Here is a 24,862-nt window from a genome sequence, read left to right as displayed (position 1 = left end):
CGTTGCAGCCGAAGTTATCGTTTTTTTTTGGTTTTAGTTGTTAATAATAAMCGGTAGGTAGACCAAACTAATATAWTATATTAAGAATGTAATTTTGAAACATTTCACGGTTCTCTAAATACGTAAGTCATTTAAGGTCTTATTGAAGCGATTGCAATCGTTAGGACTTCTAATTTAATGCACCTATTCTCGTACAATATAACGAACAAGCAATTTGTTCCTATGTTCGTGTATTTGAAGTGATACTCACATGCAAAATTGTTGGTTGTGTTATGTGGTGGCCATTGACAAAGGTYAATGCATCAGTGTGCAATGGCGTCACTGTGCAAACACCCTCCAGTAGTGAAATCAGACAATGGCGAGCTTGTATCGATGGACCAAACAGCTGCAACGAGTTCGTGTTTGCKGAACCAACCTGTTAAAAAAATTATAATATTTAGACAAAAGCATGTTAACACCGAGGGTGTTGAAGAARCTTACCTCGATTGGGTCACTGCCCAATTTAATGCGACGCCCTCCATCWCCGCTATGTGTGACTTCCACCAAAACTGCACCCTCTCGATCGCTGGCTATGCTGTTGGCGCCATTTGAAGCACCTAGCGGTTTTTTCTTGCGYCGACGTGGTTGAGAGTCCGTCGGACGCCGCCTCACGTGGAACATAATAGAACCTGTAAGGAGAGAAGGACCGGTCTCTTATTCAATATGTTTCATACTAACTATTTAATTCCAACTATGAAMAAGAAAATAGCATAAGCAGTGTCTATTACGAGTTAAATTCATTTTTGATCGCGCCAAAGCTTATTAGAYAACTTTTTGCTTTGATTGCTTGTAGAGACTAAGTCAAATACTATAGAATTCCACTTGTTTGACTTACAAAGTAATATTAGCGCCAATTAGATAGACAAAAATATCTCCGACAGCTTCAATATATCACAACTCGGAAGAAAATTGCACATCYAATTTTCCGGCAATTTTTAGGTTTGTATCTAATATAAATGTATCAGGTGTCATTACTTTATATTGTTGTGCGTCGCATTTACACTGCTATTTGTAAGCTGTATGAGTAATTGTTATAGTGTTGGTTGAAACAATTGTTTCCTTTCATTTCGACCTCACCTACACATCACTTGCTTACAAAATATCCGTTATATTCGATYGCCGTCAACAGCGATAAGCACACTGGCTACTGAAGCGTCTCGGGTGAAATGCTAGACAATTCATAATTCGCATCTTTTCTCAGTTTGGGCAAATGTTTAACAAACCGTGACAATATGAGAACATTTTATGTGAGTCTCTGTGCCTTTTTAGTTTGCGCTTGTTTGTGGTTCAATAATTTCGCAAATATTGGCGAATATTTACTCAAATGCATTTTTTATCTATATTCACTTATACATTTACATGTATGTACAATGTGACAAAAAAGCCCTCGGAAATTGTATTTTAATTCCCCGGGTATATGATATTTAAAAAAATTTATTTTTCTAAATTTTAGGAGTGTCCTTAATTACTATGGCAAATATGAGCGAGCGAGTTCCGTCAAACAGTTTGTTTAAGTCCGTACATCTCAGTAAAGCGTTTCAATTTTTAGAACGCATACAAATTACCAACAAAGAATTTTGAAAAATTTTATAACCAAATTTTCTGTGCGGAATCGTCACGAATGCTGGCAAAGACTGATTTGGTGATTCAGTTTTATTATAAACACAAACCTACGAGTTGTACAAAGTCTTTAAAGAGGGTCGAGAGATCGTTGAAGACATGCCTGGATCTACACTACCTTCGACCTCTTCAACTGATGCAAATATTAAAAAAGTGTAGGATATGTTGCATGAWAATTGTCGGACAAGTGTTAGAGAGATAGCAAGAGAGCTAGACATCTCTCTCTGGATCCAATCGAATGATTTTGGGTATGAAACGTATTCCTACTCGACTCATCCCGATAAAGTATAATTTTTTTTTTAATAGTACCTACTTTAAACGGGTCTCTTTGACATGTTTGATTGTTGAATACCATCGATCACCAGATTTGGCTCWGTGTAATGTTTTCTTGTTCTCCAAAGTGAAATTGCCGTTCCGTGGAATCCTTTGTTTTCCTTTGTTCTTCATAGCTTGCTCGTCAATTCTTGATCAAAAGTATTACTGTAATAATGTTCCAGCCTCCACTTTATATATAGAGAACCTTAAAGGGTCGTCATTTTTCAAGCTGAAGGCTATTCATTTCCCAAAAACCGAGTTTGAKAAGTGTTACGACGATTGGACATCTCATATTATGAAACAAACTTATTCTCTTACGACGTAAGATGTAAAATGTTCACAAAAAGGATTATTATTGCAAGTTCTGCAATATATAAAGTGTTTGTTCATCTTAAATCTGAATTCCTGACGTATTATAGAACTTGGACAAAGGCTCTAAGAACGGTATTTGCAAAATCTATTGCGGACATCTTAAGTTGGCTAGATAATGTAGAGGTTACGATACGGAAATGCTTTTGGRAAGGACCCTAAACCTTGGCGGCAGAGAGTTAGAGATGACAAATGTGGCCAAATATCTATGTCCTGCTTTGGWTTTCACTCTTCGGTGAAAGCAGCATGTAGATCAAATCCACAAAGCCCCCATGGTGTGCAATCGCTTGGCCTGTAAATCCTGGGGCTGYAAGAATCATCTGATGGATGTATACCATAATCGTGAGACCAATTGAAATTTTCTGTAGGACTTCATCATCGAACTGCAAAGACTTGCCTGCATCTGTTTAAAGGGGGGCCATGAATGCAGTGGGGACAGCAGCATTAATAGTCGTTCACACCTCTCCACTTCATTCAAACAGCAAAACACAAAAACATAATGATTCAAATGACAGCAGAAAGATATGGGAGAGGTAAGGTGAACTCGTCTCAAGAAATGAAGACCTCCATGCTTGACGTATTAGGTTTAGGCATCGCAGGAAAGAYAAACGTTCCACATCTACGGAACAATTTCCGATCCTTTTCCAAGCAAAACTCTTTGCTATAAATCGCAGAGTAGAGATAAATCTACAACGCAAATACCGAAATGAAAGTCAAGTGGTTCTTAAAGCGGTCTCAACTCACGAGATTACATCGTTTTTGGGTGTGAACATCCCCACTAGGATTAGGAGTATAATTACCCTTCCGAGAGACAAATTTCGGCTACTTKGGGTGTTCTGTTGGAGGCTCAAAAACCACCTGTTAACATGGGCTACAAACTGCCGGCTTTGCGACAAAGAGCCGGAAATTCCCGGTCACTTGAATGTACACTGCACAGCGGTCTAAAGATAGTAGRCCCTTGGATTTACTGGAATTTATCAAAGTGCTGAAGCTATGTGAACCAGTCGTGATGCATTTAATGTATATCTATCTATCTAATGGCATTAGTAACTGACAATAAAAAATTCCTGCAAAATAATTTATTATAATCTTAAGACATCAATTGAAATTCCTTAGAGTCTGTAATACTGTAGAATGTGGTCGTATAATTTTAATTACGCATACTTAATGGCAACAAGTGTCCATGCTTAGTCGACGACGACACTCTTCGAATACAAACCCAAGTGTATAGGAAGGTAAGTGCATATATTCAATCGATAAATCATAACCAAAACAACATTTCATGTGGGCGAAGAAAGTTGTCGCTCAACACAACACTCCGTTTACTACAACGAGTGTCGTCCAACTGGCACAGTTTGCAAACAGCAATATGCAATGTAAAGAGAACATACATAAATACACTGGAAATATTGTTACTCGGGGGACCTGTTTGTATTATAACTATTCCATTGGGTACGTATGTATGTGTGTAGGATTCTATAAAAAAAACTTTAACATATGTAAACAAAATTTAACTTTCATTGTAAAATGATAAATTTGAGCAAGTTTCGGTTTATATGTAGATGTGAACTGAAGTTCGATTTCCAGCAAAAATACAAGTCTATAAAAACAGTTATATAGCAGACTTACAAGTTTTGCATTAACACATTTATAACATAACCTCAAAATTTAAATATCCAGTTATTGGGTTTTATCTTGTGCAAAAAAATGTTCCTGTGATCTAATTATTAAGTCAGAACACCTTATATTTACCGAAATCTTTTCTTTCTGATGGTATGATGATCATTACTCTCGGAAAATGCAGAAATATATCACACAAAATGAATAGGTTTCAACGTACTATGAATTTCTCTCCGTTTTCAAAGGCTTCTGCACAGATCTACTACGAAAACTTTGATTTATAATTTATATTATATTAGATTCGAATACTAAGATGGTAGACCTTTAATTTCAATGGGCTTACTTTTTGAAATATCATAAGAATTGATCAAATGTCTTACTCTTTTTCTTCGCTCTTTTTAGTCTTATTCTAAAAAAAAAACAAAGAAAATGTAAAACTAAAACAATTGACTTCCTTGGAGGCACTACTAAAAACCGTGCAAATTAAAACATTTCAATGAACGAATATATTGACGTGCCATAGTATGTAAATAACTGTAACACTTAACGTTGTCGCCGCTCATTACAGCGTTGAGTGCTTCTTCTTGCTCTTAATGAGTACCTCGTTTGTTCTTTTGCACGCTAATGTTGCGTTCAGCAGCGCAACGGCTCGACTCTTTGGCATTTTGTGACTGACGAACAACACCTTCCATGCAAATTTCCATGGTTATGAATTCAAAAGTTCTGCTGCGAGTCCTTTGGCAATAATTCAAGCTCTTTTGCATAGAAGCTCCATCACAGTGGAGTAATTCAATTAGAGAATGCAAGTTCGTGCGAAACTTTTGTGGAAATTGAAAAGCAGGAAATTAATTGGAATGTACGTATGTATGCATATTTGGACAACTGTTGCTGCCACCGTTTACTCATTGGTTACAGTAATGGGCACATCAGCGATCTAATTGAATAATTTCWACAATGCCTTCGTTTTATTGGGCAAACGTAAATGGCTTAGTTTTCAAATCAGGCAAATGGAAAGTTTTAGTCAAAGTGCGAAATTTCGAATTTGAATTATTTGAAGCCATCGTATTTTGGTGAACATAATCTAGTCGAGTGGACGTGCCGAAAGTGGTTTGCACGATTTACAAGTGCTGATTTTTGCTTAGAAGACGAAGAATATCCTGGGCGGCCAAAAAAGTTTGAAGATGTGGCTGGAAGCATTACTTAATGAATATTGTTGCCAAATACAAGAAGAGCTCGTAGAATTTTTTGAAGTTACTTAAGCAGCCTTTTCTGCATGTCTGTTGCGAAGCAACCCACAAATTGCCAGAAAGATTGGAAAATGTTGCTGCTTGAAATGGGTAATACTTTGAACAACACTGTTATATATGTTTTCCTTAAATAAACGTTCAAATTTTGAAAAAAAAACCGTCGAATAGAGTTATAGACTCAATAGTATATGGAAGCTGTGGCAATTAGTTGACCGGATTTCACAGAACGTATTTTCATCATTAAACTATAGTGTATCCAACTTGTTGCGTAAACTTAATTTTACTAAGATTTCTCGCAAATTGACCGATATATATTGTTCAAAGCGAACAGGCTGTTTGAAAGCTTGTATTAGGTATRTATAGTATTGAACCGTTTTCATAAAATTTTGGCATTACGACATACCATTATATTAGTAAGATAACTCATAGATTGACAAACCTATATGGTATAAAGTCAAGCACCGAAAATCCATTTTAGACACAAGGAAACACTCTCATCTGAAAGAGATTCTCCCTTTATTTCATTACATCTCATATGTTGACATATATTGGCGGTATACTTGGCGTTATTACATGGGGGATAAGACGAAATCATTTATCGTTAGTAACAGGAATATTTTGCTGTTACGCTCGCTTCTACACTTACAAGTCTAGGTCAAGGCTATCTCTACCAATAATTCGATGCGTACTTAGGCAGTTCTAAGCTGTGCCACTGTGATGGTTTTGTATGCCAAAGGGACTTGGGCTAGTTAAATTTAAGTTTTTGTCAGATTTCTAAAAAAAAATTCCGAATTCCATATTCATTCATACAACCCTGAGCCTATTAATTAGCATTTTACTTTAATTGCTAATTGGCCACGCGTTGCTGTCCACATGGAATTAAATACATAACTGAGATCGTTTCAAATTACGCTAATGAATTCCGGGTTCATCCAGCGAACTTAGTAATACAATTGAAAAAGTAAAATTTTTTTCATTTTCATTTAATATACACAAGATCGCCGGTTAACAACTCTTGTATCTGGTATACATTTCTTCAACTACTGAGGCTYTCGCTTAATACTCTCAAATAATCAWTTTACTTCGTGCAGTGCTAATATTGTCGAGCAGTCTAATGCACTGTCAATGCGCGTCTTTAATGATTCTTACGTACATAATTGTAATACATGCATTTTAGCCAAAGGTTTTGAATTGAATTTTTTATTTACTAATAGTTTTGACATTTAAAACATTTCAGATATAAACTATCTTTAATGTTGGATTCATCTGAGCACAATGTGCTAAACTTTCCTAAAATCGATTCAGCATTGGGSTAAGAGTTTACTACGGACAAACAATGTGACAGGTAATTTATATACATACATATATACATACATAATAGTTTGTCAAAAAAGTCTTGCGGTATTTTTATTGAATTTTCAATTGTTCATTCAATTTTTTTTGATGACTCATGCCCAGCTCTTGACCGATGCTACGGCTGCTACTATGCCGGTCTCTTTAGACCAATTCAGCGATTTTATCGCAATTTTCGACGACAGGTCTTCCGGAGTGTAGCGCATCTTGGACCACCTCTACACCAGAACGAAAACGTTGAAACCATCGTTGTGCGGTGGAAATGGAAACTGTATCGGGTCCATAAACTGCACAAATTTCATTGGCGGCTTGAGATGCATTTTTGCCTTTATCGTAGTAGTACTGTAAAATATGCCGTATTTTCTCTTTATTTTGCTCCATGTTTGCGACGCTATAACTCACGAACGACTTAAAAGAAACGACAATCAATCAAACACGTGTTAGCGCGTGAAATGAGCTTTCCAAAAAGATATAGCATGACCCGATACGACGAATAAAACTAGAACTACGCGCTTTCAGCGCCAACTTGCGAAAATACCGCAAGACTTTTTTGACAAAATATTATATAGACAGATAATAAGTTGAAAGAAACTGATAGCTAAGTTATGTAAGCTGTGTGCATGCAGTTAACYTTTCGAAAGTGGAATTTTAAGTATTTAAGCCTACTATTTTGAGARTGTTGCTTTGTATGCAACCAACTTCAAAATATATTTTTCCTTTAGCTTTGAGGYACAGTTAGTTCATGTTTGTGGGTGTATATTGTGATAAATGACTTCAATTGGATGATATCATATATTACGGAATTTTTAGCTAACGCTTTTCGGAATGGGGAACATATGCCATGACCTGGGTTACTGTCTGGGAATCATTGTAATTTAAAAACCGAAGCGCATTCATGCTTATGTGTATATATTTACAAATTTAAGTTTACTTGTATAATACAATACTAACTTAAAAGATATACATATTATATTTTAAATGCATTTTGATCCCAGTGATAAATTATATATTGCATTGGCTCTTAATTAAACTATTGTTCAACTTAACAGCCTCTCGAGAATATATCTACGTGAAAAATATTTAGTGTAACAAACAAAGAAAAAATAGATTGTTAAGAACTTTAAAGTAAAATCTAAATTATTATTCAGAAAAATTAATGGATATTAAAAGTAACTACTAAATGGCGACTTTTTAGAAAGAACGGCTAATTTTCTGATTGTCATAGTTTTGCATTACAAAAACTTACCCGAATCGGCCATGGATTGCAAAAATTTAGGCGATCTAACTTTTCGATTTTCACAATGACAATTTTATGATCACTCTTTATTTTGTTAACTTATTGAATATTGTACAAGTGGTCTTCATTTCCTGAACTTTTAATACCATCAGTAGTATTTTTCGTAAGAATAGCTAACCTACAAACACATATGTACGAGGTGTGCTCAAAAAGTATCGCGAATTTTGAATTTTCGCGGGTTACCTATATTCGAATTTCGAATTTTTTGTGGCGTTATGTTGGTTCTCATGTCTCTCACTTATGCCGACAAGCTCGGCCATTTTGAATGTTCATTTAATTGTTGACAGCTGCTTTGCTTGTTTTGGATCGTCTTCGATTTTTACCTAATCATAAAAWTGGATCAAAGAACCTGTATCAAATTTTGTGTGAAAAACGAAATTAAGTGCGCGGATGCATTCCGAATGTTGACTGCGGCATACGGAGCAGCTACCTTGGACCGAAGCAACGTTTATCGGTGGTACAAAATGTTCTCAGTAGGCCGAGAAGATGTGACAAAAATTGGCGTTTGCAACACGATAACGCCCCTGCTCACACATCGTTGCTTGTGCGCGACTTACGACGTATTCCCTAGATCTGGCCCCCTGTGACTTTTTCTTGTTCCCTAAACTGAAGAGGCCCATGAAAGGACGACGTGACGAGATAAAGACGGCATCGAAGGGGGAGCTGAAGAAGATGAAAAAAGTATTTTTTGAAGTGCTTCGAAGATTGGAAAAACCGTTGGCACAAGTATATAATATCTCATGGGGATTACTTTGAAGGGGACAAAATATACAATCATGAATAAATAAATAATTTTTGAAAAAAGACAAAATTCGCGATACTTTTTGAACACACCTCGTACATAAGCAAAACATATTTATTTTGAAAAATTTCTCTGCATCTTTTTTAAATTTTCCATTGAGTGGAACAATAGTGAGGTTTTGCGGAAATGCGTGAAGCTATGTGACCCTGTAACGATAATCTCATTATTTAAACGCCACACCTTGCATGCACTACATTACATYTGTGAAGTGYCGGATGTGRTAGAGTGTCTTGGGCTAAGAATAAGCAGTCCTTATAAACCAAATGTTGGCAATTGCAATGTTATTCAAGAATTAGCGTCTGTCCGCAAATTGGCGCAAAGGTAGCCAAAGTTAGATTGCTTATATGAGTTCTAAATTAACTACAATATTTTTATATTAGGGCTAGCAGTGGCCATCCTCGAAGTCGCTACCACATTGACATTTCTACCAAAATGGTTTCCAACTGTTTCGTGTTTTATCTACTGCACATGTGTAGTTGTGTGTATATGTATGTTCGTGCACTCATTGTGTACATAGGATACATGGCAATGACGCTATTGTCACACCGGCACCGGTGAAGTGCTCTTCCGCTGGTATTCGTTGCTGATATTGATTTTTATAAAARTGAAATGTGATTTCTCGTTGGAATTTTCGGTATGCGTAATAATAACATCTCAAAGTGGCGCTGACAGCCGAGTATACGAATATACCACATTTTACGCGTAATTTTGAAAACGCCATCAAGACAATTTTATTACCTTCTTAATGGTTTTGCTATGAAGCGCCGTTTACACACTGCTCTTAGAGAGCGAACAAAAGTAACCCCCTACTGTTTGGGAATACTTCTAGTATCGAATGTAGACAGTACTCACCTGGAGGGTAGTACACAATTGGTTATCAATGTCGCTACCATTAAATCAAGAGGTTGATAGGTGAGAAAGTGCCTTGGGGCTCAGACTAAGCCAACTCTACCCGCGACGTGTCCCGGCACAGGACGCAGTGCAACCGTTTCCTTTCGCTGTGAAATGATTACTGAAGAAACTCAACGAATTATTGTTAATAAGCGAAGAAGAAAGCGATATTATGCCGTAATATGTTTGTGTCATGTTCCTATTGGTTTTGTCGCAGCGTTTGCCGTTGCTCTTTGCTGTCGTTGTATTGTTTGGGCCATATTAAAACTTTGGTTCTACCACCTAACATACAATATACATATGTATGTATATCATACATACACATGCGTGTATATYGTGCGTTCAGAACTTCAGCCACAAGTTGGGGGAAAACTGAAAATGTGAATCGGTAAAAAAGTGCAAGCAACAAAAGGAACTTATCGCGCACTGCCCGCGTCACCGCCGTATTCACAACACCGAGCTTGTCCTGCACTTTTATTCCGATACTCAACGTACCACATGTCAAAATAGCTTTCTAGGACAATAACATACACATATACATATATGAACTTATACACATACAATTACGRACAATAAAATAGAATCTTTCATAGTACTAATTTTCCGATCTAGATTTAAATTCAACCAAAATATAATTTTACTATTTACTTCATGTAAAGTGCTATTGGTATTAGTAAAAATATTGAAAAAAAAACAATTCGTAAGCATTGCAAAAGCAAGGGTAAAATACAAATTTCAAAAATTTGGAAGACAATAAAAACAAAATAATCTAAAAATAATAATTTTTTACAGAAAACTAAGTGAAAAAGTGTTTGGTACTTTGTAGCGTACCTTTTATCATTTAATACAGAAGCACATCTCCTAGWCATGACTGAATTAGGCTACGAATGCCACTTACTTTTGAACTCTTAGAGTCGCTTAGAGTTCCATTTTATTTCTTTCAATATTTTCCTTAAGTGTTTTTCATAAATTTTCGATTGGATTCAGATCTGATGACTGTGCTGGCCGAGCCATAACATCAACACCATAATATGAAAACCATTTTTCTGCAAGGCCCGAAGTGTGTTTTGGGTCGCTCTCTTATAGGAATGCCAAATTGAAGGCCCCCATTCAGCATATGGGAGTATGACTTTATCTAAAATTTTAACGTATATATGGCCTTATATCCAAAAAAAAGGTCCGAACCCACAATATGAGAAATAACCCAAACTATTATATTGCCGTCATGGGATTTGAAGAACTTAGTCGCGAAGCGGAAGCGCATTTCTTTGGTTTTTGGACACAAGCGCAACCATCATTTTCTATAATATAAATTTTGCAATCAGGCCATTGAATGTCAAACCATTTTTATACCCTAAATTGGGTATATTAAGTTTGTCACGAAGTTTGTGACACCCAGAAGGAAGCGGCGGAGACCCTATAAAGTATATATATAAATGATCAGTATGTTGAGCTGAGTCGATTTAGTCATGTCCGTCTATCTGTCTGTCTGTATATATACGAACTAGCCCCTCAGTTTTGAAATTTTGCAAATGTCATTTGCTCTTCAAGAAGCTGCTCATTTGTCGGAACTATCGATATCGGACCACTATAACATACAGCTGTCATACAAACTGAACGATCGGAATCAAGTTCTTGTATGGAAAGCTTTCACATTTGACAATGCATCTTCACCAAAATTGGCACAGGTTATTATCTAGGGCAACAATGTAATCTCCGAAGAAATTGTTCAGATCGGCTAACTAAGCTATAGCTGCCATACAAACAGAACGATCGGAATCAAGGGCTCGTATGGAAAACTTTCGCATGGTATCTTCACAAAATTTTATATGGATTACTGCTTAAGGTAATAATACAATCTCCGAAAAAATTGTTGAAGGGTATATTAGCTTCGGTGCAGCCGAAGTTAATGTTTTTTCTTGTTTTTTTTAATTTTCATCTCCGCCCTAATTAATGCGTCCTTTTGCAAACTGATTACCATTCGTTTCTCAGCATTGAAATATATTTTTCTCCACTAAATTCTTGTTAAATGGCTGCAGCAGTCTTCAACAGATCGTGCTCGACAATCTTCCAATATTGTGATCGACTTTTGCAGTAATTTTTTGTGGTCCCCTTATTTTTTCAACCTTATTTTGGAAGTTTTAAGGCATTAATTCGTGACGTATTCAATATGATTGCAATTTCCCTTAGCCCGTGATTCTTCCTTGCAAATTTTAGACGCGCAATCTTTCTTCCTCTGAAAAATGCATTGCTCGACCGATTTTTCTACATAACACATAATTGATACAAGATCTAACTAAGTTAATAGAACTACTATTTACGCTTTTTAAATTCAATATATTCGTTAACTGATCTGATGACTGTTACCTTGGCAATGCTATCCCTCCTTCTTTTTTAAAGCATTTGTTATTATGCAAAAAAGGTACCATACATACCATATAAACTTTTTTTCAAAACAAAACGTTTGATTTTATTTTATTGTCCGTAAATATATAGAAAGTATTTGCTCMCATAAAAATGTAAACGCATCAGTCATGGAGACAATTGGGAACCACAAAACTATGGACTTAAATCTGGTACAATCTTTTATAGGGTAATGATGACCTTCTTCAAAGATAGGATAGGATAGATATTTAGGAGATTTTGACTTTTTGCTGCAATCGCTGCAGTGGAAGTACAGGAGAAAGAACATATTTCTAGAAGTTTCGAGAAAAAGAAAGAGGAGAAAACCTGCATTTGTAAATAAAAATACCTCTTACGAAAGAGGAAAGTTTCTTAATTATTGCAATCGAAATGGACCATTTCACAAAGTTATGAACCAAGAAAAATTTGACTAAACGTCTACCGTGATTAGATGAGTAAAAATTTAAAGTTTTCAAGTAGTTTTATTTTTAGAAAGATATATAGCTCTATATACCGCGAACCAATGATCTTTGTGAAGATTGAAATCTGCATACTCTCAGTATCGATAATCTTATTAGATCTTAATTCAAGTTAGCATTGCTTACAAACACATTAACTTGTCCATTAAAACTAGATTATCGTTTGCTCTTATATATTAACTATCATCTTAAAACATAAGGAAGAATACCTGGGGCAGAAGACACTTTCAAACCATTCCAGTGAAACACAACTTGTCCGGCCCGAATCGCGGCTACAAATTGACACACTTATAATAACTATCATTAAATTCAACAGCCGATCGTTTGTGTTTTCCTATTTGATTTTCACCCAAATGTTTTGCTTTTCCATTGTGTCCTTATACCAAAGTATGCTAAGTAAACAATCAAATCCAACGAAGTTATAAGTTCGGAGAGGAGGAGCAAACGATTGACGTCGTAAGTGGATTTGCGTAATTTCCTCACAATTGAGCTTTATATAGTATATGTAATATAGATATTTACATATGTAYATRCCTTCATTAGGCTRTGTRTATGTGGCTCACTCCACCGCCAATAAAGTGCGTGAAGAATTCCCTAAATAATATACATCTAACAATATGCATGTGCCTCAAATCAATATTCATTAATTTGGCTGGAGATAATAATTAGTAATTAAACCAAAATAAATCATAAACAATACTCTCAACCGTGCGACAAAATTGTTCGGCATTTTTTGTATTATTTTGGGAAAATCACACTTATTATGAGGTCCTTGAAAGAAACTATCACTCTAAAAGTTCAAATACAAAGCATTACCATCTGCTGTTTAGTCTGTACTGGTGGACCGCGAGAGGAGTTTTAGTCAGGACGTAATAAAAGCAATCGTCAGAGAAGGGATTTGATGATTTGAAATTAAAAAGTCTTACTATTTTTTGGCCCACATATGAGAATTAATGAGAGGTGTGATACAAAAGTGCGTATATTTTTGCAGCATGGAGATGGATTGCTTTATAAAATATATGTATGTAGGTGTGACGTTAGCAAAACATAGTAAACAATTTACATACATTTAATCCAGATTTACTGTAGATAAACATGCATGTGTATATGTATATATAAATATGAATGGAATCAATAAGCTTTCACCGAAAAAATTAAATGACTTTAATTCTTAAAGAAACAGATACATACATACATACATACATACATACATGTATGTAAACAATATTTCGTATATGAAAAAAAAAATGTATGTATGTATGTGCATATTGAAGGAAAGTTTGGGCCCAATGTCCCGTATATGAATATGGAATACTCGCTGTGACCACGCATAAGATTTCACACAAATTGCACAAACCGGCCGGACCATAGGAAATAAAGAGTAAAATTATTAGCGTCATGTTGAGACGTTAACGACCGCACRTTAGCAGCAGCGTCACTACAGTTAACATAAATTATCACAAAAACCATTACAACAAACGGACTTCTCATATTTAACCACAATTTAACCAATCATTTTTGACATTAAACCCAAGTTGGTTCAATTACCCTTTCTTCTTAACTTTCACTTAGAAATTATGCCATTTTGCGAGTTACAGTATTTTGTGAATCTTTACAATGATGACAAATCCTCCTACTATTACGATAATGAGTGTTTATAAATTATGCACTTACGCCTGATTCCCCAATCCATCATTTTGCAGCTGTTTGCGCAGATGCTCCTCAGCAATGACACACATTAAAATCCAATAAACCGCACATCCGTTCCCCGCGGCCAATCAGAACAAACTCCTGCATCCTTTTGCTTGTACAAACTACAAACTCGCTCACACACAAAATTTTTTGCTGATCTTAGATGCCAATTTGGATAATCAATCACAGTTAGCACAAAGAGAGTATATATAAACTTCAAAAAATTTTAGTAACACAAACATAAAATAAAAAATATATATTGCACAAATAAAAGTAGTGAACTTGAAAAAATTCTTATTCTTAAAAGTAGAAGAACTTTTACACCGTCAGACTAAGTGACAGTGCGCTTAAGAGCACCGTTTCTTTGTGACTATTGCCAGACRATTGGTGATGGCAATCGGAGAGCGAAACACGCGGTGCACATACTTCTATGCTAGAACTCACAAYAGCAGCGCCTACGACGAAAAGACCGACCACGACAGCGACATTATAGCTACAATACCTATGTAACACTTGTGTACAGTATAACAATARCAATTTGTGGAAAATAGTATCCTTGATAAAATAAAAACTCAGCASTACCTATCAGCGTGTAACTCACCAGCGTATGGGACAATCACGACTGCTGCCAGCAAAAAATGAGTACTCCACCGCACAAACATACATACATGCGTACTTCTATTGAGGGTRCAAAGCGCTCATCAAAAAGGTACACATGCGCTCAGAACACCTGAAAGGGTATGCTGGCGAATGAGTCAAGTGTAGCAGCAGTATCTTATCAGAAAGACGATAAGCATAAGATATGACTGATATGCTTATATGCACATGCATATATATATACAGAGGTTATGCTTTGTAGTGTTATTTTTACAAAGATAATAATTAAATTTTGAAACGGTGAGGAATGCTAAAAACGCCGCCAACATTGCACCATAATCGGGGCAAACAAGAACATAATCGGGGCATTATCATTCGAAATGTAAATATATACATATGTATGCATCCATTAGTCAAACTGTACTTTGATTGTACTTTTATGGCGAGTGGTGCAGTGCCGTTAGGTGACCATAACACGTGATAATTTAGTCAAACAAGTTAATACTTGGGACATATTCTTGACATTTATCCGGAATATTGGTATGTAAAGGTGATTAAATGCCAATTACCCGTATGACGGCACTTTCACCAAAATTTCGGTAACATGATCACCCCTCATGGGAAACGTATGTAAGTACTCTTTCATGCGAAAAGTGTTTATGTTCTTTTCGTCTGTCATGCAAATTTACTTTTTTTTTCACTCAGTCCCTCAGCCGAAAAGATTCGCAGGCAACATGTAGGCATTTGCAATGTCATCTTAAACCCCAAAGCTCGTTCACACAACAAAAGCGTCTCTGATAAATTTGTACTACCTTTCTGCTTCTCCCGAAGGGGTGCTGCTCTCATCTTGGAAAACATTTCAATCTTTTCTAGCTTATTTCTAGCTTCTTAATTTCATTTGAATGAGAACCAACAATGTTGTGCAAGAGAGTTTTGCTCTTATATCCGCGCATGCGTAGAATTCAACGTTCTTTATTCCTTTAATCAGCTGGTGAACACTTTCCAGTACACAGTGAAAAGCTAAATGAGTTCATACAGATACTCATWAAATATGGAATTGTATATTAGCATTTTGTAAAAACAATAATAACTGATGTTAACCATATTCTAAAATATTTATATTATAAAAAAATCTTAATCCGTTAATGAAACAGAAAAAGCCTCAACTTCGGCTTCACCGAAGCAATAATGTGATTCCAGTTTTCTTAAAGGAACGTGATACGGATCCGTCAGTTTGTATGACACCTACATACATGGATGCGATTGTAGTCCGAGATCACATTGTAGAATTGGGGAGTAATCAATGCCAAATTTTATGAAGATATCTTTTCCACACAAGAACTATATGGTCCGATATCAGCGGTTCCGACAAATAAGTTGCAATATTTCAGAGTGATATCTCAAAAACTGAGGGACTAGTTCGTGCATATGCAGACAAGCGGACAGACGGACCTRGCTAAATCGACTCAGCTTGTAACGCTTATAATTGATAAAGGYCTTCATTCGTCTATTAATGACGCACAAAAGAAACTAATTCTCAAAACTTCTCTACGTCATCAACATTTTCCGTGATACACACTTTGTAGATTAGTTGGAAAAGATTAAGGTGTAACTACAAATGCAAAAAATACTATAAACAAGGCGAAAGGACATCGGTGTTTTTCAATTATTATTACAGAGGTTCAAYTAGAAAACTTTGGTAGAACAAAGAGCTGGATTCTAATTCATCAGAAAGTAAAATTCAAACATACAGCAAAGGTCCAAGCACGAAGATAGAATTACTTTACTATTGAAAAGATGGAGCAAGTTCAGAGAGCACTAACTCTGTGYTTCCACAGAATGTCTGAATGTACAAATAAATGAAATATTAAGAGAACTKCTAAGTGAAAATAATAATTATAGCAATATATCTTTTGTGACGACAAAAAAAAATAGAAGGCAGCCAATGAAATATGAAAATTTTAAGCTAAAAATTCAGAGTTATAAGATATTTATGTAAAATAAAGAAAATTTATTAATTAAATATCACTTAACTTAAGACCTTAAAGAAGGCTTCAGGTTCGCCATATTTTCGAGAATGTTAACATTTGTTTAATATGTTTATTCACTAGCATACAATAATTAAAATATTGGCATCAATTTAACAAGGTTTAAGATAAATTTCTGTTTAAATAAATTTATTAATTCAACAGTGATGTGAATCTGAAGGAAGCAATTACCCAAAAGCGGCCATATTTGATCAATAGAAGAACACCAGTACTATTTTTATGTATTATGAAATCGCTTTCTAATGCCAACAAGTTATCAAAACAAAACCGTGCAATTTCCTGTAACAATTGTGGATTTGTTTTTACTACACTTTATATAGTCATTAAACAAAAATATTTTTAATGTTTAAAACGTTTCATTCGGAAATATCCGAAATCGTACCTGTCCCTATTGTCTTCGTATGCTGTTTTAGAAAAATCACTTTATAAGTTCGAGTATATTTATGAATGCCAGCTTCTTTATATTGCGAATCGCTCAACTTCACAGTTTTCCACTTTTGTTTATTTCTTATTTGGGCTACTTTTTGTTTCATGTTGTTTTATAACTTACGTAATTTTTTATAGCATTCTTTCGTTATTTTCCTGGGCATTATGCTTTTTAAACTTTTTTAATATTAAATATCCACATAAAAATACAGATTTACTCCCGGAAATTTGTTAAATAAAAATTTAATTTTCACATTTTCCTGAAAAARTTGCTATTTTCTGCGAACTACCCAATAGCAATACTCGTCGCTCCTGTTCGCTACTGAATTATGAGCATTCAAATATTTTCAATTCAATAGTCGGGTCACCCAACATAAAATATGCGGAAGCATACAGCAATAAGGGCCTCCCAAAAATATAAACAAAAATGCAATGCACCAAAAACTTTTATGGGCATTCTGTGTCGACAGCGCACATCTGTTCCCGCGCAGCCATAACTATTGATAAAACTTTTCTTAATTGTATGGAAATGTAACGCAGCATAGAGCTACAGGCAACTCCTTACTAACGCACCAACAAACAAATATGTATATGTGCTCAAGTATGCCTCAAGCATGCACAGTTGTTGTATACAAGTCGTTGATACAACAAATGTGTGTACACATATAATATGTATATACATACATAGATGTCAGCATTTATGCTTGTGACCGACAAATTATTTTCTTCAAGTGAGGAGTGATGGACAGAGTTATGAATGAAACAATTACAATTCAATTGCACATATCTATTTTTCAATTCTTTCCACAAATCGTGCTTATTGTTTATGCGTTTATATGAGTTTCGCTGGAAATGCAGCATTCGCGGCAAGTTTCTAATAAAATTGGGTTATGAAATTTTTACCACTTGGAAGCTACTTACCTCGCGATGTTGGGTGATTCATCAGTATCGATAGCGGGCACTCATCATCGTCCAGTATATACTCTGTTCCATCACTGTTCACCTATAACAAYAACGCAAAAATGTTTAAGTTTTTGYTTTCGAAATTTATTGTGTGTGTAAGTCAAACCTGCACCAAACAATAGTGTAAGGGATCAGCTTTGTCCAAACCATATTTCGATAGCATTTCCCTGACGACTGCTTGCGCACAGTCGCGTATTGATAGCAGCAATGTTTTGTATGGGACATCTTGGCAAAGACTCTCGCCGTAAATCTTCAATGTGCCACCGGTGTCAGGTCCGCCGTCGCGCGAACGGAACTGTTGCAACTTCTTTTCRAGCTTTTGTTGTCGTCGTCGACGCATAACAGCTTCGGGATTTGAAATTGAGCGCGTAAAAGATGTCTCCGGTAGTTCAGTATAAAGTTTGCCAGCCACCTGGGTTTCACCCTCTATTCCGCCGTTGACCATGCCACCRTTAAAGCCGCCAGCTGTCGATTCAGAGTTCAACTTTGCCAATTTTTCTTTCTTTTTTTGTTCCTTCTTTTCGCGTTTAGACAGTTTCCGCTTAAAGTTCATATCTGACTGTTCGATTGGCTAAACACATTTGAAAAATAGCATTTCATTTATATATATCGTAACAAAAACTGTATACTCGTATAAATTTAGTAGAAACCCCAAAAAGTTTTGCAAGTGAAATACTAAAGTTGCGCATGTAAAAATTCTAGCTTACCGTAGTTTTTTGGTCGATGTTCTTCAACAAGAACCGACCCTCACGATCATCAATATGCCAATTTAATTGTACAAGCAATGGCTTTTCGTCAGGGTTCAAACGCCGCTCTTCGCCATTTGCATGCACCTCATAGAGAGCGTAATTTGGCACTGAGAGCATACGCATATCGGGACGGAATTTCTCGATAAGGGTATCTKTAAGGTTAATGGAAAATATAAATAACAATTAATTTTAATTTTAGGATTCAATTCATTAAAATACCGTTATACCTACCAATAACATCTGAGACTGTTGCATCAGAGGCAACACGAATGCACTTAGTTGCCACTTTTTGTCCAGCATCTTGGAAATAAAAACGCATAACGCCATGAAATAAAAGATTCTGTGGAGAAAGAGAATATTTGAAAATTTGGAATGTCAGAATCTTTTCTCCAGTTCAATTAAGTTTCCCTTACTTCGTCAGGTTCGGATAAAGCGAACAGATCCAAACGATTCGCATTCCATTGCTGGATGACAGAGCGTACGGCTTCTCGGTCAAGCATTTTTCTATCGTGTGTCATTCTTTACTTAGCTTCTAAAATCTTACGCACCGATAGGCTCCGTGCATCTGGACACCTTTTGGAGAAACACTTGGGTGTTACTATGAAAAGTAAGAAATATCCGTTGGTTATTATTTTAACATATTAAGTTAAACTATTAATACTTAAACTTAACTTAAACGTAAGCCTTAACATAAACTTAAGACTTAACTGTGTMAGAATTGATTTATTAGAATTTTGAATAATTACTGAAAAGGAAACAACGTATATCCTATAAAATATACATATATGTATGTACATAAATGATGAACCGGATGAGCTGAGTTGCGTTTTCCATGTACGTATGTCTGTACATGCGCTAACTAGACCCTCAGTTTTTAGGATGTCGCTCTGAAATATTTCACAGCTTTTTTCCTCCCGAAGAAGCTGCTCATTTGTCGGGACCGCCGATATGGAAACACTATAGCATATAGCTGTCATATAAACTGAGCGAGCTTCGGGAAAGTCGAGTTCTTATAAGGAGCACTTTTTTACTTGACGAGATATCTTTACGATATTTGGCATGGATTATTGTTCATGGCAACGCTAAAATATGTGAAGAAATTTTCCAGATCGGATCACTATAACATATAGCTRCAATACAAACTGAACGGTCAAAATCAAGTTCTKGTATGGAAACTTTATTTGTGAAGCGTTCGCTAGCTTCGGTTCGACCGAAATTAACGCCTTTCTTGTTTTTTTAAATTTGACTAAAATGATATTTTCGGTTGTAACGGTTATACTTAACGTACACAAAAACAAATAACTTGGTTATCTATGCTTCGTTTCGCTGGCGACCTAAAGATTTTTCCAAGCATTCGTTTTCAATTGTTTGTTGTTTTGTTATTGCCACAAATTTGTGTGCACCAAATTGAGGGTGTGCTGTGTGTTTTTGGTGCAAATGAAACCATGCATGTCACAACAGAAAGTTTCTTCAAAAGCAAAACACTACAACTGCAGTTGAGTTCAACCTCGTTAATGTCGCTAMAAATGCGGCATTACGCGAAAGAGGGTTGCATTGCTCGGCCTCAAGTTGTCTGTTCTCTCTGCCACTCGTTTAACCGTAAATGGTTCAGACTTTCTTTGCACTTTTTTCAAATCTTCATGTTGTTGTATTTGTATTTGTTTGATTAATAACCGTCGACGGTTACACTTAGCTGATCACGAATTTCATATTCTATTTCTTGTCGTTTAAAGCGGAAACTTTACAGGCAATTTAGTTGTAAACCTTTGTTCAAAAAAACAGAAGACACTGCGTCTAGTCGGCCGGGTATGCGTCTACAAATATTTACGTGTGATTATGACTGACGACTGTGCAATTGTACATGGTTGACACGCTGGTAGAGCAGAGGCACACCATCGCCCATCGAGCAACTCAAAGCGGTTGTTGCGAATTTCTTAAAGGCCTACAAGCATAAAGCTATGTGTGAACATATGTAAATATGTATGTGCAAAAACAGATACGCATATGCATAGTTTCTGGTAAAATTACTCAAGCATGCCGCCAAGAGCACCACTGGCATATTATGTTTCTCAGTCTGTACTAAAGAGGTCAGACACATAAGCATACGCTATATGTACATACATATATGAATGGCTATATGTTAGGGTAATCTACAGTAATGATTCCAAAATGTATACTGTTCAAAAAAAACTATTTCTGCAAAATCTATATATTATTGGCTTTAATATACGAGTAGTTTAATATTGCCAGCTTAGGGAATTCGTTATAAAGAAAACTTCGATTGTAATTGGGAAGTAGGWATAGTTATTGCCCGATTTCGTCCGCTTTCACAATTTAACATACAAATAATAAGATCAAGTCATTTATCGAACTAGACTGAAATCGTTCGAGTAGACCTTGAGTTATATGACTACACCGCATGGTGGACGGCGGCACGTTCATTGGACGATTTTTACATATACCATAAAAGGTGTGAAATTTAACACAGCTTACGTTTTTATTTAGAGGTATTGCTTTGTTAGTAGTTTTCAACATACCCGTTATATACRTATGAAGAGTTCCTATCCAGTTTGGTTGAAATAATTTTAGTGGGTTGTGAGGTATACGCTTTAAACATAAGAAGGTGGAGCCGCGGCTACTTTTTAAAAAATTCTCAACCGACAAATGTCTCTCTCTCTACTGCTATCAACTACTCTCTCTAATAAAAGTACTTTTCTATATACATACTAAATATATCAATTCCGAATAGTTTTAGGTAATACAAAGAACGGTTATAGGAAAAAAACTGCTTACTCCGTAGTTATGTTACGAAGYAAATTGTGATGGAAATACATATGCAAATAGACAGTTTTTTATGTGGATTTCCCAACTCATAATATCTTAAGTAATTGATTTTTAATGACTCAGTATGACATCTTAAGTTTGGTAGGAACTTTCACTAAGAAGGAATCGTCGGWAGCTCTACATGCTTAAATAGAAGTGAACTGCGTGAGCTGAGTCGATTTAGCCATGTGCGTCTGACTATATACCGCGTTTTCAATTAGGAATGATATAATTTCTAAGTATCGTTGCGTTCATTTTTAATATGTCATGATCTGCAATGTCACTGGATTCAGTAATGTTTACAATTTCATCATKGAAAGATATACCCAATAAGACAAAGAATCGCTCGAAGCAATGACAATATTTCTGCCGTTGAGCAAGTTTTGCTGAAGACCACAATTTGTCGATTCCAAAACATTCTCACGGTTTTTGAGAAAGGCTCACCRTCATCTGAGTGGTGCATTAAATAAAGAAAGCTGTCGATTCTGGTGCGAAGAAAATTCACAAATTATTCATAAACAACCATTACATTCACCAACAACTGAATTATCGGGAGAGAAGTTTGGATATTCGATTATTTCAAGAAATTGGCCCATTAAATGRCCTCCAACAAGTTGTGATTTTACTTYAYTAGATTCTTCTTGTGTTATTATTTGAAGCCATTGATCTTTATAACGTGCCATTCATGACATGACTTAGTGGAAAAATACTCGAAWATTGGGTTCATCGAATCGATTGTATTTCACAACAAATAAAAAACATTTGCATTTTTCTACAAGTAGTGTGTTTTTTAATAAAAGAAATCATAACACTTTTATTGGAAAACCCTGTATATACGAATTAATCCCTCAGTATTTGAGACATCCCCGTCCTTTTCTGACAAAAAAAGCTGCTCAATTGTTGAAATTGAAATTGGACCACTAAAACATACTATACCTGCCATACATACTGACCGATTAAAATTCAGTTCTTGTGGAGAAAGAGTATTATRGCTTCGATGCTAACGAAGTTAACGTTTTTTTTTATCTCTGTAGGAATAGCTTTAAAACCTGGGTGTACCAACGTATCTTGTATCGTGGAGTCTAAACCAAACAATGAATATAACAACAAACATGGAAAACCTTTAGTTATCTACCTTGTCTAGACAATATTAACGAATCAATTTACTCGGCAATTATATAATTTTGTGGACATACTTATATGCTAAACTATATTTACAGTGCCGKTAAAACATTTCATCTAATAGCCTTGACAGATGGTAGYGTTAATCCGCATTAAYTGCGCACTTAATCAGATCCAAATTTGTAGGTGACAGATGGCAGCTATGCGAGTTTGAAACTCTCGTAAATAGCTGATTGTCATTTTTATAATATTTTCAATGAATGGATAGAAGATRAACATTGCGGTTGTTRGCCGCCCAATTGTTACAAAACCGCTTTTTATTACAAAAACAAATCAACACGTTATTTCTAAAACTGCRTCATAACATAAAACTCTTTGTTTTATCATAGAAATAGCTGTCAGTGTTGCTTGTTTTTCATTTACAATAGAATAAAATTGGCAATTTTTAACAATGTTGCCAACGAAAGTGCAGCAACTCTCTGAAATTTTGAGAATTAAATGAGAGTTGGCATCGGAGTTATTTTCATTAACTCTTGAAATAATGCGGATTAATGCAGTTAAGGTCAACAGGTGATTCATGTTGGGAAATATTTTTCGGATGATGGTCAGGTTTCCAGGTTTCCATTTTCCGAAAAAGTAATACAACCACATTGACATGATAATATTTGTATATATATGTACCATATATATAATATATAATTATTTTTATTTACTAATTTATATCATTCACTTATGCTTTTATAACACGCGCCGATACACGTACTACTATGGTGATCGTGCTACATACTATATGTAATTCTAATAAGGTAATACTTATTAATCGGCAATTAAACAATTGAACTTTCAAATTAAATAATTGTAAGCTTTCGTCATTTAATTGGTGTGTCTAGTAGACGCTTCTTCACATTTCGTTATTTTTTCCTTCAACGCATCGGTACAGCCAACGTGTATGGTCCATTTGTTCTGTTTTGATTCTGCATTTGCTTTTTTATGGTTTCGTTGTGTGATCGCCGATTTTGTTTACGTTTGCCATTCGTTCTCGGTTTGCGGCCTCGCCCGCTTGCCACTGTTTTGTTTCTTTACCTTCGGCAAACTAAAAGTACAGAGAGACTTTTTGTCGTCCAACTGTGGCTCTGCCTTCATACATACAAAGTACGAGTAAATATGTACGTAATCATTCTTTTGGCGCCGTGGACCGCTTATTGGCATTGCGGTTGGTTAAGTTCGTTCTCCCCCTCTTTCAGATTTTAATCCAATTTTACAGCAATGTACTTAATAAAGCATTACACGTTCGTACTCTATTTTCCACCTTTCCGGTCGTCTCACASCAATGCCCTGCCTTCTGCAAGTAACACTTTTCAAACTTTCTATTTTGTTCTTGCTTCCAAGTCGCGGGTCTATTGTTGGCGCAATCCGAGTGGAATAATTCAAAGCAAAAATACCAAACTGGTTGTTGACTCTTACGCTCGTACTTCGGTGTTTCTGCGTTGCATGCCTACACAGTTACAGTTATACCAAAGTTCATGCTCCTGGTATTTATGTACCACTTTTCAGTAGTTACTCTGCGATTGTTAGAATAATAGACCATTCAGTGTAAAATATGAGACTAGTTGATAATTGTTAAGTAGCGAAAAGCAGCATAACAGTACAAAATGACTCACGATGTGCCGGCAGTTCAAGTAGCCAAGTACTTATGCGATGTTTATATCAAATTTGGAATAAAACTAAAGTGCGAAGAGTGAAAATATAATTTTATTTAGAAAAAAAAAAACTTCTATTGAAGTTCTCCTGTAAATAAATGCAGAAGTTGTTAGTGCAAGGTTTTACTTTYTACATATTCTCACGATTATTATCCTTCTCCTCCTGAGTCTATTTGATTTGGGAAGCTATCAGGTAATTTTTTATTATCTACGCAATAAAAATTTACTTTCGAGATGTGCACAAGATGTGCATTCTATCATAATAATAATATGAYAATAAAATGAGCTTCAACCAAGTAATATGGAA

At 35.6% G+C, this 24,862-nt stretch overlaps 1 protein-coding gene across 7 annotated transcripts in view; it reads right to left on the bottom strand.

The window, feature by feature from the left end:
* LOC108966124 (afadin) overlaps positions 1–24,862 on the bottom strand; it is a 56,127-nt gene that overhangs the window by 16,042 nt on the left and 15,223 nt on the right. For 6 of the 7 annotated variants that reach the window (XM_018928873.1, XM_018928876.1, XM_018928877.1 and 3 more), the window contains exons 2-8: positions 19,324–19,508; positions 19,142–19,250; positions 18,869–19,062; positions 18,268–18,732; positions 18,120–18,201; positions 481–668; positions 251–415 (exon numbers count right to left, since the gene is read on the bottom strand). In XM_018928873.1, coding sequence (XP_018784418.1) covers positions 251–415; positions 481–668; positions 18,120–18,201; positions 18,268–18,732; positions 18,869–19,062; positions 19,142–19,250; positions 19,324–19,428 — 1,308 coding nt within the window. In that variant the 5' untranslated portion in view covers positions 19,429–19,508. Of the gene's footprint in view, positions 1–250; positions 416–480; positions 669–14,109; positions 14,327–18,119; positions 18,202–18,267; positions 18,733–18,868; positions 19,063–19,141; positions 19,251–19,323; positions 19,509–24,862 lie in introns of those variants that run through there. The other variant, XM_018928879.1, reaches the window with a different exon arrangement.

The sequence above is a fragment of the Bactrocera latifrons genome, unplaced genomic scaffold (assembly GCF_001853355.1).
Source record: "Bactrocera latifrons isolate USDA-ARS-PBARC rearing strain unplaced genomic scaffold, ASM185335v1 scaffold_156, whole genome shotgun sequence".
NCBI lineage: Eukaryota > Metazoa > Arthropoda > Insecta > Diptera > Tephritidae > Bactrocera > Bactrocera latifrons.
The sequence above is the reverse complement of the archived record's forward strand: the minus strand, read 5'-3'. Positions and strand labels throughout refer to the sequence as shown.